Source organism: Macaca mulatta, chromosome 3 (assembly GCF_049350105.2).
Source record: "Macaca mulatta isolate MMU2019108-1 chromosome 3, T2T-MMU8v2.0, whole genome shotgun sequence".
NCBI lineage: Eukaryota > Metazoa > Chordata > Mammalia > Primates > Cercopithecidae > Macaca > Macaca mulatta.
Genome location: NC_133408.1, coordinates 47068104 through 47085435, shown reverse-complemented (window position 1 = coordinate 47085435; position 17332 = coordinate 47068104). Strand labels below are relative to the sequence as shown.

At 40.0% G+C, this 17332-nt stretch overlaps 1 protein-coding gene across 2 annotated transcripts in view; it reads left to right on the top strand.

The window, feature by feature from the left end:
* Positions 1-17332, top strand: part of CYP3A4 (cytochrome P450 3A64) — a 37964-nt gene that overhangs the window by 4182 nt on the left and 16450 nt on the right. For both annotated transcript variants that reach the window (XM_077994512.1, NM_001040414.1), the window contains 7 exon segments: positions 1091-1184; positions 3095-3147; positions 11143-11242; positions 13614-13727; positions 13993-14081; positions 15348-15496; positions 16611-16738. In XM_077994512.1, the coding sequence (XP_077850638.1) occupies positions 1091-1184; positions 3095-3147; positions 11143-11242; positions 13614-13727; positions 13993-14081; positions 15348-15496; positions 16611-16738 (727 nt within the window).

The window sequence follows — 17332 nt, the reverse complement described above, 5'->3', positions numbered from 1 at the left end:
GAGCAGAAGCAAGAGAGAGTGGGGAGGAGGTGCCACACACATTTAAACCACCAGATCTCATAAAAACTCATTGTCGTGAGGACAACACCCAAGGCAGGATGGTGCGAAATCATGAGAAACTGCCCCTAGGATCCAATCACCTTCTACCAGGCCCAACCTCCAGCACTGGGGACTACACTTCAACATGAGATTTGGGTAGGGGTACAGATTCAGACCATGTCGCTGACACTGTGCTTGTCAGATAAATATCACCAGTTGGAAGGCTAGATTCCACAAGAGGAGGAATGACCTGGAAATTGGTTCTTTAGTTGTGATTCTTCTGCACACTGTCATTCGGGGAACTATGAGTCAATCATCTTTACCAATAGGTCAAATCAACCAGATCATCTGACCACAGAGACTGAGTTGTAGCTGAAAGCTGCTCACATTTCTATGAGGCCAATGGAGGCCTTGAGCACAGTTGTCAGTCTGTAGAAATAAGGACTCTGTGACTCCTCCAAGACCTCTCTGTGAATTACGGTTTAAGAAGGGCCAGATCCTAAAACAGGGTCAGAACTTTGAGGGAAGGGAAAGCATAAAAGCCTCTAGGCAAATTCTAAAGACAGGGTCACCATAGGCTCTCAGTGACCCTCTGTGACCGAGTGGATGCAGTGATGCAAAATCTCATCATCACGGCTGAAGACAAAAGAAAAGTCACCCTTTCTACCTAGGATGAGACTCCCCAAATTTGGGAAGAGGCCACTTACTAAACAGACATAAGGGAATAAAGAGACCTGGAAGAATTCCTGCCTGAACCTTTCAGGAGCACTCACATTTGAGGACATTTTTCAAGTATTTGCTTCAGGATTGGGACCTTGAAGTCTTCAGCTGCTTTTAGCTAATCAATTGTGACTTTTTGGGATCTCACAGTGGGGGTGGGAAAGGACCTGATGAAGAAATATAATTATTGCCATCAGAGTTACTGTTATTATTTATTGCCTTAATGTTACCTCCTGCTCTTGAGCATTCCAGTTCCTCTGTCAGTGACTCATCAACCCCTATATCTATAAAGTCACAATCCCTGAGACCTGATTTCTGTTTCACTTTGTAGATATGGAACCCATTCACATGGACTTTTTAAGAAGCTTGGAATTCCAGGGCCCACACCTTTGCCTTTATTGGGAAATATTTTGTCCTACCGTAAGGTGAGTGTTTTTGAGCTCCCTCTTTTGCTTCTCATGATTGCAAAGAGCAGCTTAGTTCCATCAGTGAAAATGCTTCTCCTCAGGAGGAAAGTCTGAGGTTTTACACTTTCAGAACAGTGTGTAGGCATCACCCAGAGCATGGCAAGGTTTACGCCGGGACTCTCTTGCTAACTCTCAGGAACCTCAGGTTTGCTTCAGTTGAGCAGCCCAAATCTCAGGTAGATCAGCAACCTGATGTTGAGAACTTGATGTGCAGACTTTGTGAGCACCATAAAGAAGATTTTCTTTTTGCTCCATGCAGGTTCCCAGGAAGGTACAGTCATACTTAGTTAGTATTAAAAGTAGGAAAAGGACCTCCTGATTGTGGCTTGTAATCTGTGTACATGAGAGTCAAACTTTCCTCTCTGTAGCAAGAGCTCTTGAGTAACCTTTTTTCCCTTCCTTCTGGACAGGTTTGAAACTCAGTTTGTTAGGGAGCCCAAGTATTTACCACTGGTCATTTGCACCTGCTTCAATCCTCTCCAAAAAATGCTAAATTCCCCAAGGGTATCTCCATGGCTCTACCCCAGCTCTTACTCCCCATGACATCTTTTGCAGCTTTGAGGGTCAGAACAAAGGGGTTCTGCTTTACTTCTTTTCCTTCAAAGGCTGCACCCTATGGGTAGGTCTGATCAAGGAGTGGATATAACTGAGATGAGATAGTGGTTGTCTATGAAACTCAGATATTTAAGCACAAAATGAATGTGTGGGGTTTTGTTTTACATGAAGATGGAATCACATTCAAAATCACTAGAAAGGGGATGATTTGATGAAATTATTAAATATTTAATTTTGCTGAATAGAATATCATATGTGCCATGTGGACCGTGAACTTTGGCCGAGCCTTTGTGCCTAACCTGGTCTGATGCTCTGCCCAGGGCCTGGGCCCTGGATGGAAAATTAGGAGCCCATGTCCACATGGCCAGCAGCAGCAGTCAGCTCTCTGGCTTACATCATCTTTCCTGCATACCTGAGACTTGTTTCTCAGATTCTAATTCTCTCAGGTGAGGGCTTTGTTGTCTAATTACTACCCAGGAATTTCATATTTTTTCCCTGTGCAAAAAAATAATTTCCCCACCACCTTCTCCAGGTCAGCTCTTTAGTAGACGTACCCCCAAGATACACATTCCTGGGACCTTTGTTTGCACAGTGAAAATGTCACCCCTGAAATGTAGATACAGGAAGATTTGTTTTTAAGTTTCAGTGAAAACTCCGAGCAAGTGTTGTAATTGGCCGTGTACGATGTGTACAGGGGACATTTTCTCAGAACTTCCATGTTAAGCTGGAAAACTGGAAAGCAAGTCCACTTTGTCATTCTGTCACTCACTCATTTCTCATTCAACAACATGCCTCATATTTATCTAAATCTACTAGACTAAAAGAGGTCCCTGGTGTCTGTAACTTTCTAATTCTGCTAGAACTCTAGAGTGAGCTCATGAAATAAAAGAAAAGGATGACGAACAAGGAGATGAAAGACTGCGCATTCTCTTCTGATGCTCATTCACTTTCCCTCAGCCTCAGTTTCCCCACATGCCCCTGGAGGTGATCATTCAGGGATTCATGAGATTTTAGAGACAACACATGAAAAAGCAAAAAGACATCAGAAAGACAAGGAGGTACTTAGTATTTATACACAAGGATAAGTCATTCAGTATCCACAACACTTGGAGAAAATTCAAGAGTGATTTTAAGTTTCCCATTTCAAATACTTCCTCTGTTTTCTCTTATTTCCTTTTTGATGTCTCTAAATAAGCTTCCTGTAACTGCCAGCAAGTCTGATTTCTTTGGATTCAACTGTTTTCATCTCAATTAGAGGCAGGGTTAAGTACATTTAAAATAATAATCAAATATCATTTTGTTTCTCCTCCCAGGGCTTTTGGACGTTTGATATGGAATGTTATAAAAAGTATGGAAAAGTGTGGGGGTGAGTATTCTGGAAACTTCCATTGGATAGACTTGCTCATATGATGAGGTTACCCCACTGCACAGAGGACAGTCTCAGCCCAAAGCCTCTTGGGATGAAGCTCTTGTCAACCTAACTACAAAGAGAGTTCTCTGAAAGAACAGGATATTTACTTGGGAGTAGAGTATTGCAATGGGAATCTGCATGCCATTATAAACTATGTGCAAATTCACGGAAGTAAAGCAAGACAAAGAGTCTCCAAGGAAAATATGAGGAGGATTTCATATCAGTTTTGAAATAATTATCCTTCGCTACAAAGATCAATAGCAAGGGTGACACCATACCAAGGTTGAACAGGCAGTTGCTGATTAGGTGCCCTTGTAGAAATCTTTTTGTTTAATGTTGGGATGGCCTTTGTGCAAGCTTGTAGTTTTGCAAAGTCTTTTGTGATAGTTTTGTTATCAGGCATACAAGCATGAGAATCCTCTCTTCATAGCCTTCTTTGATTTATTTGTCAGGGTTTTTAAAAACACACACACACACACACCATCATTTTGCTTCTGACAACATTCACACTCGCTATTGTAAAACTTTTCAAAGCTTGTCCTACCAAGGATCCCATGTGTCACCAGGTGTCGAGTTCTACAGTCTGAACTAGGCTGGGAGCATTGTGGTTACCACTTTTCTCCAGACTTTGGTGGCCCAGGGACTCACAGCATCACGCTCTGTCCAGTGTCTGCCTATTTCCCTCTTCTTTTTTTCTTCCTTAGGTGCCCTTTTATTACATGCATTCTCTCAAATACTTCTAATACGTGCTCATAAGTGCATGGCATCATCTCCTTCCCACATCGATTCACTTTCAATTAAAAACCAAAACCCTTTCATTTACACTTTGGATTTAAAGTGCTTTTGAATGAAGGGTGAGAGACAATAGAGAAACAGATTGGCAAATCACTTATGCTCTGCTGTTGTTGTTTTTGTAATTTTCTCTGCAAGTGTGGAACTTTTCATTCTGTTTTGTTATTAAATTTAAGTCAAGACTTTTTAATAGAAGAGTATATAAGCATTTCTTTGTCTATACCTTTCTGCTGAATTTGAAGAAATGCTGAATATTCTTAATCACTGTGTTCCCTGGCAGGCTGATGGACTGTGATTTTATTTTTTATTTTTATTTTTTAAATTATACTTTAAGTTCTGGGTTACATGCATAGAATGTGTAGTTTTGTTACATAGGTATATACGTGCCATGGTGATTTGCTGCACCCATCAACCCTTCACCCACATTAGGTATTTCTCCTAATGTTATCCCTCCCCTAGCCCCCCACCCAACAACAGGCCCCAATGTGTGAAGTTCCCCTGTGTCCATGTGTTCTCATCATTCAACTCCCACTTATGAGTGAGAACACGCGGTGTTTGGTTCTCTGATCTTGTGATAGTTTGCTGAGAATGATGGTTTCCAGCTTAATCCATGTCCCCGCAAAGGACATGAACTCATCCTTTTTTATGGCTGCATAGTATTCCATGGTGTATACGTGCCACATTTTCTTTATCCAGTCTGTCACTGATGGACATTTGGGTTGGTTCCAAGTCTTTGCTATTGTGAATAGTTCCGCAATAAACATACGTGTGCATGTGTCTTTATTGTAGAATATTTTATAATGCTTTGGGTATATTCCTGGTAATGGGATTGCTGGGTCAAATGGTATTTCTAGTTCTAGATACTTGAGGAATCGCCACGCTGTTTTCCGCAATGGTTGAACTAATTTACACTCCCACCAACAGTGTAAAAGTGTTCCTATTTTTCCACAACCTGTCCAGCATCTGTTGTTTCCTGACTTTTTAATGATCACCATACTAACTGGCATGAGATGCTTTCTCATTGTGGTTTTGATTTGCATTTCTCTAATGACCAGTGATGATGAGCATTTTTTCACATGTCTGTTGGCTGCATAAAAGTCTTCTTTTGAGAAGTGTCTGTTCATATCCTTTGCCCATTTTTTGATGGGGTTGTTTGCTTTTTTTCTTGTAAATTTGTTTAAGTTCTTTGTAAATTCTGGATATTAGCCCTTTGTCAGATGAATAGATTGCAAAAATTTTCTCCCATTCTGTAGGTTGCCTGTTCCCTCTGATGATAGTTTCTTTCACTGTGTAGAAGCTCTTTAGTTTAATCAGATCCCATTAGTCAATTTTAGTTTTTGTTGTCATTGCTTTTGGTGTTATATTCATGAAGTCTTTGCCCATGCCTATGTCCTGAATGGTATTGCCTAGGTTTTCTTCTAGGATTTTTATGGTCCTAGGTGTTACACTTAAGTCTTTAATCCATCTTGAGTTAATTTTTGTATAAGGTGTAAGGAAGGGGTCCAGTTTCAATTTTCTGCATATGGCTAGGCAGTTTCACCAACACCATTTATTAAATAGGAAATCTTTTCCCCATTGCTTGTGTGTGTCAGGTTTGTCAAACATCAGGTGGTGGTAGATGCGTGGTGTTATTTCTGAGGCCTCTGCTATGTTCCATTGGTATATATATCTGTGTTGGTACCTGTACCATGCTGTTTTGGTTACTGTATCCTTGAAGTATAGTTTGAAGTCAGGTAGCGTGATGCCTCCAGTTTTGTTATTTTTGCTTAGGATTGTCTTGGCTATGTGGGCTCTTTTTTGGTTTCATATGAACTTTAAAGTAGCTTTTTCCAATTCTGTCAGGAAAGTCAGTGGTAGCTTAATTGGCATAGCATTGAAACTATAAATTACCTTGGGCAGTATGGCCATTTTCATGATATGGTGTCTTCCTATCCATGAGCATGGAATGTTCTTCCGTTTGTTTGTGTCCTCTTTATTTCGTTAAGCAGTGGTTTGTAGTTCTCCTTGAAGAGGTCCTTCACTTCCCTTGTAAGTTGGATTCCTAGATATTTTCTTCTCTTTGTAGTAATTGTGAATGGGAGTTCACTCATGATTTGGCTCTCTGTTTGTCTATTGTTTGTGTATAGAATGTTTGTGATTTTTGCACATTGATTTTGTATCTTGAGACTTTCCTGAAGTTGCTTATCAGCTTAAGGAGTTTTTGGGCTGAGATGATGGGGTTTTCTAAATATACAATCATGTCATCTAATTTTCCTAATTGAATATCCTTTATTTCTTTCTCTTGCCTGATTGCCCTATTCAGAACTTCCAACACTGTGTTGAATAGGAGTGGTGAGAGAGGGCATCCTTGTCTTGTGCCAGTTTTCAAAGGGAATGCTTCCAGTTTTTGCCCATTCAGTATAATATTGGCTGTGGGTTTGTCATAAATAGCTCTTACTATTTTGAGATATGTTTCATCGATACCTAGTTTATTGAGAGTTTTTAGAATGAAAGGCTGTTGAATTTTGTCAAAGGCCTTTTCTGCATCTGTTGAGAAAATTATGTGGTTTTTGTCATTGGTTCTGTTTATATGATGGATTACCTTTATTGATTTGGTATGTTGAACCAGCCTTGCATCCCAGGGATGACGCTGAGTTGATCCTGGTGGATAAGCTTTTTGATGTTTTGCTGGATTTGATTTGCCAGTATTTTATTGAGGATTTTTGCATCGATGTTCATCAGGGATATTGGACTAAAATTCCCTTTTTTGTTATGCCTCTGCCAGGCTTTGGTATCAGGAGACACTGGCCTCATAAAATGAGTTAGGGAGGATTCCCTCTTTTTCTGTTGTTCAGAATAGTTTCAGAAGGAATGATAATAGCTCCTCTTTGTACCTCTGGTAGAATTCGGCTGTGAATTCATCTGGTCCTGGACTTCTTTTGGTTGGTAGCCTATTAATTATTGCCTCAATTTCAGAACCTGTTATTGGTCTATTCAGAGATTCAACTTCTTCCCTGTTTAGTCTTATGAGGGGGTATGGGTCCAGGAATTTATCCATTTCTTCTGGATTTTCTCGTTTATTTGCATAGAGGTGTTTATAGTATTCTCTGATGGTAATCTGCATTTCTGCAGGACCAGTGGTGATATCCTTTTCATCATTATTTATCGCATCTATTTGATTCTTCTCTCTTTTTTCTTTATTAGTCTTGCTAGTGGTCTATGTATTTTGTTGATCTTTTAAAAAAAAACAGCTCCTTGATTCATTGATTTTTTGAAGGGTTTGTTGTGTCTCTATCGCCTTCCGTTCTGCTCTGATCTTAGTTATTTCTTGTCTCCTGCTAGCTTTTGAATTTGTTTACTCTTGCTTCTCTAGTTCTGTTAATTGTGATGTTACTGTGTCGATTTTAGATCTCTCCTGCTTTGTCTAGTGGGCATTTAGTGCTACAAATTTCCCTCTACACACTGCTTTAAATGTGTCCCAGAGATTCTGGTATGTTGTATCTTTGTTCTCATTGATTTCAGAGAACATCTTTATTTCTGCCTTCACTTCCTTATTTACCCAGTAGTCATTCAGGAGCAGGTTGTTCAGTTTCCATATAGTTGTGCAATTGAGTCACTTTCTTAATCGTGAGTTGTAATTTGATTTCACTGTGGTCTGAGAGACAGCTTGTTGTGATTTCTGTTCTTTTACATTTGCTGAGGAGTGTATTACTTCCAATTATGTGGTCAATTTTAGATTAAGTGTGATGTGGTGCTGACAAGTATGTTCTATTGATTTGGGGTGGAGAGTTTATTAGGTCTTCTTGGTCCAGAGCTGAGTTCAAGTCCTGAATATCCTTGTTAATGTTCTGTTTTGTTGGTCTGTCAATATCAACAGTGGAGTGTTAAAATCTCCCATTATTATTGTGTGGGGAGTCTAAGTCTCTTTGTAGGTCTCTAAGAACTTGCTTTATGAATCTGGGTGCTCCTGTATTTGGGTGCATACTTATTTAGGATATTTAGCTTTTCTTGTTGAATTGATCCCGTCACCATTATAAATCCCTTCTTTGTGTCTTTTGATCTTTGTCAGTTTAAAGTCTGTTTTTTCAGAGACCAGGATTGCAACCCCTGCATTTTTTTTTTTTTTTTTTTGGTTTCCATTTGCTTGGTAGGTCTTCCTCCATACCTTTATTTTGAGCCTATGTATGTCTTTGCATGTGAGGTGGGTTGTCTGAATACAGCACACAACAGGTCTTGACTTTTTATCCAATTTGCCAGTCTGTGTCTTTTAACTGGGGCATTTCTCCCATTTACATTTAAGGTTAATAGTGTTATGTTTGAGTTTGATCCTGTCATTGTGATATTAGCTGGTTATTTTCCTTATTAATTGATGCAGTTTCTTCATAGCGTTGATGGTCTTTACAATTTGGCATGTGTTTGCAGTAGCTGGTACGGGTTGTTCCTTTCCATGTTTAGTGCTTCCTTCAGGGACTCTTGTAAGGCAGGGCTGGTGGTGACAAAAATCTCTCAGCATTTGCTTGTCTGTAAAGGATTTTATTTCTCCTTCTTTTATGAAGGTTAGTTTGGCTGGGTAGGAAATTATAGGTTGGAATTTTTTTCTTTAAGAATGTTGAATATTGGCCTCCACTGTCTTCTGGCTCATAGGGTTTCTGCCAAGAGATCTGCTGTTAGTCTGATGAGTTCCCTTTGTGGGGAACCTGACCTTTCTCTCTGGCTGCCCTTAACATTTTTTCCTTCATTTCAACCTTGGTGAATCTGATGATTATGTGTCTTGGGGTTGCTCTTCTCAAGGAGTATCTTTGTGGTGTTCTCTGTATTTCCTGAATTTGAATGTTGGCCTGCCTTGCTAGGTCGGGAAGTTCTCCTGGATAATATCTTGAAGAGTGTTTTTTAACTTGGTTCCATTCTCCCCATCACTTTCAGGTACACCAATCAAACATAGATTTGGTCTTTTCACATAGTCCCATATTTCTTGGAGGCTTTGTTCATTTCTCTTCTGTCTTTTTTCTCTAATCTTGTGTTCTCACTTTATTTCATTAATTTGATCTTCAGTCACTGATATCCTTTCTTCCACTTGATCAGATTGGCTACTGAAGCTCATGTATGCTTCACGAAGTTCTCTAACTGGTTTTCAGCTCCACCCGGTCATTTAAGCTCTTCTCTACACTGGTTATTCTAGTTAGCCATTCGTCTAACCTTTCTCCAAGGTCTTTAGCTTCCTTGTGACTGGTTAGAACATGCTCCTTTAGCTTGCAGAAGATTGTTATTACCATCCTTCTGAAGCCTACTTCTGTCAACTTGTCAAACTCATTCTCCATCCAGTTTTGTTCCATTGCTGCCAAGGAGTTGTGTTCCTTTGGAGGAGAAGAGGTGTTCTGGTTTTTGGAATTTTCAGCCTTTCTTCTCTGGCTTCTCCCCATCTTTGTGGTTTTAGCTACCTTTGGTCTTTGATGTTGGTGACCTACATATGGGGTTTTGGTGTGGATGTCCTTTTTGTTGTTGTTGATGTTATTCGTTTCTGTTTGTTAGTTTTCCTTCTAACAGACAGGACTCTCAGCTGCAGGTCTGTTGGAGTTTGCTGGAGGCCCACTCCAGACCCTGTTTGCCTGGGTATCATGAGCAGAGGCTGCAAAACAGCAAATAGTGCTGCCAGATCCTTCCTCTGGAAGCTTTGTCCCAGAGGGGCACCTACCTGTATGAGGTGTTTGTTGGCCTCTATTGTGAGGTGTCTCCCAGTCAGGCTGCCTGGGGATCAGGGACCCATTTGAGGAGGCAGTCTGTCCATTATCAGAGCTTGAATGCCATGCTGGGAGAACCACTGCTCTCTTCAGTGCTATCAGGCAGGCATGTTTATGTCTGCAGAAGTTGTCTGCTGCCTTTTGTTCAGATACGCCCTGCCCCCACAGGTGGAACCTAGAGAGATGGTAGGCCTTGCTGAGCTGCGGTAGGCTCTTCCCAGTTTGAGCTTCCCTGCCGCTTTGTTTACACTGTGAGCATGGAACTGGCTACTCAAGCCTTAGCAATGGTGGATGCCCCTCCCCCCACCAAACTCTAGCATCCCAAGTCAAGCTCAGACTGCTACACTAGCAGTGAGCAAGGCTCCATGGGCATCAGACCCACCAAGCCAGGTACGTGAGGGAATCTCCTGGTCTGCCGGTGCGAAGACCATGGGAAAGGTGCAATATTTGGGCAGCAGTGTACCACTCCTCCAGGCACAGTCATTCACTGCTTCCCTTGGCTAGGAAGGGGATATCCCCTGACCCCTTGCACTTCTTGAGTAAGGTAATGCCCCGCCCTGCTTTGGCTCACCCTCCATGGGCTGCCCCCACTATCCAACCAGTCCCAATGAGATCAACAAGGTACCTCGGTTGGAAATGCAGAAGTCACCCATCTTCTGCATAGATCTCACTGGGAGTTGTAGACCGGAGATGTTCCTATCTGACCGTCTTGGAAGTGACCTGGACTGTAATTTTATAAGGTGGCCTCAGCCAATTGCAGCAGCTGTTCCGTGTCAGAGGGGCTAGAGGTTTGGTGAGAGGAGTGGAAGAGGTGCAGTGCTGTGTTTGTTCACTAGAAGCAAGTGGGAGAAGTTTTTGCCTCTTTGTACTTCATCTTCTCTCATCGATTCATCAGAAACTGCAGTGCTGGCTGCAGGGTGCTGTGGAGCTGGCATGGCCCACACAGGCAATGTAACTAATAAAAAGAACACATAGCTCTGGATGTCAATAGGCCTTACACCAATTGCCATTGAAACCCTTAATCCCTGTGAGCATTTGATGATTTACTTGCCTTCAATTTGTCACGGACCTAATATTCTTTTTAAAAATAAAATATTTTAAACATATGAAACATTATGGAGAATGGCATGGGAAATACCCATGTATGCACCACCCAGCTTAACAAATGCTCTACTGTCATTTCTAACCATTGTCTCTTTGAAGAGCTCTTTTGTCTTTCAGTGTCTCTTCCTTGTTTGGCCCACATTATCCTTCATCATATGAAGACTTGGGTGACTCCTGTGTCAGTCTCTTGCTGTGTGTCATACCTAACGAACTAGAACCTAAGATTGCTGTGTATTGTACAACTAGGGTATTATGTAATGTCAGGATCAAAGTCTGGCTTCCTGGGTTGGGCTCTAGCTGTAGAATAAGGCTGATCAACTCTGTGTTTTCCACACAGCTTTTATGATGGTCGACAGCCTGTGCTGGCTATCACAGATCCCAACATGATCAAAACAGTGCTAGTGAAAGAATGTTATTCTGTCTTCACAAACCGGAGGGTAAGCATTCATGTGTTGAAATTAAAATACTGATTGATTGATTAAATTTATATTTTGAATTTCTTATCTATTCATAGACAGTTGCCTAAAAAATGTACAAGAAGGTTCCATGTCCACTTCATCCCGTCCCCACCAATGGTAACACCTTGCAATCTTGCATAACTATAAATACAGTATATTCACATTCTATAGTACAGGAAATTGACATTGATAAAGTTCACAGAGCTTATTCAGATTTCACCAACTTTATGTGCCCTCATTTGTGTTCTATGCAAATTTATCACAATCATAGATTTGTGCAATGATCAGCATGATCAAGCTGCTGAACCCATTTGCATTCTATGCAAATTTATCACATTAGTAGATTCGTGCAACGACCAGCATGATCAAGCTGCAGATCCACTCTGTCTCCATGTGGCTCCCTCCTGCTTTCCTACAGTGACAAGTCTTTTTCTTTGACAGGGTCCATATCAGAGCAAACTTTTTAAAATTTTGAGGTGGCCAATGCATTAATATTTCCTTTTCTGGATTGTGCTTTTGGTGCCAAGTTTGAAAGTTCTCTGCCTAGCCCTCCTTCCTATATTGCTGTTTTTTTCTAAAAGTCATAAAATTTAATGCTTTACTAAATGTAGCTCTATTATCCATTTTGTGTTTTTTTTGCATAAGGTATGAGATTTAGATCAAGCGTCATTTTTTTTGTGTGTGTGGCTTATAGCTGTCCAATTCTTCCAATGCCATTTTTGGAAAGGTGGGCATATTGTTAAAAATCACCTGGGCATACTTCTTTGCATCTCTCACGTACTACTCTGTCCCATTGATCATTGTGTTTATTATTCCACCAATATCACACTGTGGTGACTCTAATAGCTGTACAGTAACTCTTAACATCATGTAGAGTGATTCTTCCCACTTTAATTGACTTATTTTTCTCAGATTTGTTTTAACTCGTCCTCGTCCTCTGCTTTTCCATAAAAATTCAGAATGAGTTTATCAGTGTCTACAAATAAACGTGCTGTTATTTTGATGAAAATTGAATTAAATATGTAGACCAATTTATGGAAAATCTGTATCTTTACTGTTTGGTCTTTCAATTCATGAACATAGTATGCCTCTCCATTGCCTTAGGTTTTCTTTGATTGCTTATAACATTTTGTAGTTTTCAGCATAGAGATCCTGTACATCTTTTGTTAGATTTACAGCTAAATTATTTCATTTTTGTTGGAATGACTGTAAATGATATTACGTTTTTCTTGTATTTTCAGATATTGATTGTTGTTACACAGAAATGTGCTTTGTTTTTGTGTGTTGATCTGGTATCCTAGAACCTTGCAGAACTGGCATGGTAGTTCTAGAAGTCGTTTTGTATATTCCTTGAGATTTTACACATTGTCAATTATGTCACTTGAAAATAGAGACAATTCTCTGATTTCCTTTCCAATCTGTATGCCTTTTATTTATTTTCTCTTGTCTATTGTACTAGGACTTCCCAGTATAATGTTGAGTAAATGTGGTGAATTTTTGAATTGTCCCTAATCTTAGGAGGGAAGCCTTTGGTCTTTGATCATTAAGCATGATTTTGATGAAGTGGGCTGTTTTTTTTTTTTTTTTTTTTTTTTTTTGTAGATTCTCTTTATCAAATTGAGGAATTTTCTCTCCCTAGTTTCCTGAGTTTTTATCATAAATGAATGCTGGAAGTACTCATTATAAAAAAATATGGTTATGGAAGATGAAAGAAAGTTTCAACGTGTTGGCTTGATAGGCCAGTTCCAAGTTGGCAAAAATAATTATCTCTTTTTTTTTTCTTTCTATCAATGGAATAAAAAATTAAGAGAAAAGAATGTTTATGAAATCATGTTATTTCTTCAAAATATGTTCCTAGTTTTAAAGGTATTACCTACTATTTTTTAAAAACCACCACATCGAGGCACCTCTTTTTCACATTGCCCATGCTGTAGGAGAACATACTGACAGCTTGTCTGAGGCAACGTACAGTCCACCAAAGTCACCTGCTTGTCTGTCTCCCCTCCTTCTCTACACTGCAGAAGTGCTAGGTCTTGATTCTGTCTGTTCTACTGGAAGAACACGTTCCCTACCATGTGGATAATTTGCATGTAAAAGGTGACTGGGATATACAGGCTGGAGACCACATCAGGTGGCTGGGTCTCCCGAATGCTGCCACCTCACACAAATACATCCCAGGACACTGGGCAGCTGGGATAAATCTGTATTGAGCATCTAGCATAGGGCCTGTCACCTAGTAGATGGTCACTAAATAATTGTTGAATATGTGATGCCTGTTTAACACATTTTCTACAACCATGGAGATCTCCACAACTGATGTAGGACAGAATGTTTCTGCTTTGAACTCTAGCCTTTTGGTCCAGTGGGATTTATGAAAAATGCCATCTCTATAGCTGAGGATGAAGAATGGAAGAGAATACGGTCATTGCTCTCTCCAACCTTCACCAGCGGAAAACTCAAGGAGGTATGAAAACAACATGAGTTTTAATAAGAAACTTAAAGAATGAACCTGGTGGGGACAGGTATAAAGTAAGATCACAGTCCCTTTCCAAGGGGTAGTCTGCTGAATTTGAGCTTCCTAAATATGGTCTTTTATCTTTATGTACAGAAAAGACATCACAAAATTCATTATAAAATGTCACTTACGGCTCCGTGCTGGGGAAAGCCATGTCCTTCTGGGACTAGAGTCTGCACATTTTACTATGGGTGGTGTTGTGTTTTGTGTTTAGATGGTCCCTATCATTGCCAAGTATGGAGATGTGTTGGTGAGAAATCTGAGGCGGGAAGCAGAGACAGGCAAGCCTGTCACCTTGAAAGAGTAAGTAGGAGCACAGCCTTGGGGTTCTGAGCTGTCATGATCCCCTCCAGCTGCCTGCCATGGAGCTGATATTCCCACTGTTGGGTTATTCTATGACCAGACAAAAGGAGGGCTGTGGTAATGCAACTTCAATGGGTCTCCCAAGTTGGGTAAGCTCCAATGAGATGGGGCAGCTGGAGGAAAAGGATCTTCTCCCCTGTGCACAGGGGCCAGGGTTTACATATCCATTAAATCATCACCTTGGATATTCTGGAAGACTAAATACATAGGGGGAAAAAGTGTGATTGTACCAAATTTTTAAGCATGGAGTGTATGGGATGGTGGAAGGCGAAGGCACTTGGTATCTGTTGGTTGGCAGTGAGTAGGGTGGGAAAGTTATAATGGAGAACTTAGAATAACTTTGATCCTTTCATGTTTTTTTCTGAGGATATTAGTAGAATACTAAATATTAACAATTCCCACCACTTCTGCTTCCTCTGGTATCAAGGAGAAAAGGTGGTAAAAACGCTAGAGGTAGGGCAAGTCTATTTTTTGCTGTCTACACTTATGCAGGAACAACAGGTGTAATCTGAGCCTGTCCTGAGCAGACCGGGATATGTGGTCACTTACTATAGAAATTTCCAAATCAAATTTTGAGAGATTCTTTTTTTTTTAACCAGAACATTCTTGGTCATTATATTTTACAAAAATAATTCTGCCTTCAGGGCAACCTCAGCTCACCACAGCTGGGGATAGTGGAACTTTCCAAAGCTTGAGCAGGGAGTATAGAGAATAAGGATTATATTCCTAGGAACTCAGAACAGGGTGGTGTTGCTTTGTAAAGTGCTGAAGAGGAATCAGCTCTGGGCATAGAGTCTGTAGTCAGGCAATGCCACCTTTCTTGAGCCCCTTAGGAAGAGTTAATTATTCTACTCTTGTCCTGCTGAAGCACAGTGCTTACACATCTTGTATCATCCACACTCAACATCTGCTACTACAGTTTTCTGATAATGGGTCTCTGTCTTCCTATGACTGGGCTCCTTGACCTCAGAGGTAAGTCTAATTCAGTCAAGTATCTCCATCACCCCCAGCATAGGGCCAGCGGCATCACTGGCACCCGATAACCACCTTCTGATGGAGAGTGATGGGAAATGATCCAGTAGATAGTTCTGAGAGTCTGTGGCTCTTTATCTGTCTTGACTGGACATATGGGTTTCCTGTTGCACGTATAGTAGAAGGATGGTAAAGAGGTGCTGATTTTAATTTTCCACATCTTTCTCCACTCAGTGTCTTTGGGGCCTACAGCATGGACGTGATCACTAGCACATCATTTGGAGTGAACGTCGACTCTCTCAACAATCCACAAGACCCCTTTGTGGAAAACACCAAGAAGCTTTTAAGATTTGATTTCTTAGATCCATTCTTTCTCTCAATAAGTATGTGGACTACTATTTCCTTTTCTCTCTTCCTCGCTTAAAAATAACTGCTTTATTGAGATGTAAATCACCATGTAATTCATCCACTTAAAACGTACAGTTCAGTGATTTGTAGTACATTTGAAGATATGTGTGACCATCACCATTTAAAACTTTAAAACTTTTTTTGTCAATCTAGAGACCTCGTACATTTTTAGCTATCAATCCCCTGCCACAAACCCTGTCATCATATGCAACCGCTAATCAACTCTCTGCCTTTATAGATTTGCCTATTCTGGACACTTCATAGAAATGATATTCATTTGTCAGGGTTTTTTTAATTCTCTAGTTCATGAATTTGTACTTTAGTCTGTATTATTTTCTTTCTTCTGCTGGTTTCAGACTTAGTTTGCCTTTCCTCATTTACTGTGTTGTGGCATGAATGTAGATGATTGATTTGTGATTTTTTGTTTTTCTAAATGTAGACATTACAGCTACAAATTTCCCTCTGAGCAATTTCTTTGCTAAATCCCATGAGATTGTGGCCTATCACATCTTAATTTTTGTTCACCTCAAAACAGTTTCTATTTGCCCTTTCGGTTTCTACTTTGACTCATTGGTTACTTAAACGTTTATTCTTTAACTTCCACATATGTGTGAGTTTCCCAATTTTCTTTCCCTTGTTGATTTTAGCTTTATTCCATGATAGGTGACAGAGATATGCTGTGAGGTGACAGAGATATGCTGTGTTATTTCTATCTTGACTACCTACTATTTCTTGAACAGCAAGATTAATTTTGAGCTTCAGATTATGATTCGGGTTATTCTAGGAGACTCTAGTCCAATAGATAAAGGCAAAGAGATTAAGGCATTGAATTTTGTTCCTTTTATCATTCAAAAGGTGCACAAGGGGCTGCTGATCTCACTGCCGTAGTGGTGGTCCCTATGCATAGACCTGCCCTTGCTCAGCCACTGGCCTGTGAGAGGGCAAAAGTCATAGAAGGAATGGCTTCCAGTTGAGAACCTTGATGTCTTTTACTCTTCTGATTGGTAGAGAAAATTAGAATTGCTCCAGGTAAATTTTGCATTTTCACAATGGATTTCTTTTTCTGTTTTTGTTTTGGTTTTCCTACAGCAATCTTCCCATTTATCATCCCAATTCTTGAAGTATTAAATATCTCTATTTTTCCAAGAGAAGTTACAAGTTTTTTAAGAAAATCTGTAAAAAGGATAAAAGAAAGTCGCCTCAAAGATACACAAAAGGTAAAATCTGGTGGCAGTTATAGGAGGATGTTCAGTTTTTCATAATTTTTTAGATAATATACATATGATTGGTGCACTTACCTGTATGTTTTTAAAGAATGATTTTAACATAAAGACTACTCATGTTTAGAGCAAGAGAATTCATTTGGTAGGAATGCAGAAAATGGAGTTTGGAGAAGGAGATATGAGAATGAGTCAGAGATAGCACATAAAATTTGATATCAGACACGACAGTTAGTATGCCTTGGCATAAATTTTATCGAGATAAAACTTTACCACTTTATTTCCTTTCAATAAATTGACAGAGGATAAACATTACTGTTTGGAAATATATTTTACTGGTATTATGCTTTCCCCAGATCATAGATTGGTGGACTCATTTAAACCTGTTATTTTACCCATTCTCCAGTGAAAGGCCCTATCAGGCCACCTGCTGAAGTGTAGTGTGGGTTAAATTTGAGCCATCTCACATGATAGCCAGATTTGTTTCAGGAAAACATACTGCTTTCCAAGGATTTAGAAGGGTATTTTTTTCACTGGTGACTCAGGCAACACCCATCAGATTTCTGGTCTTCAAGGACCCATACTCTCGGA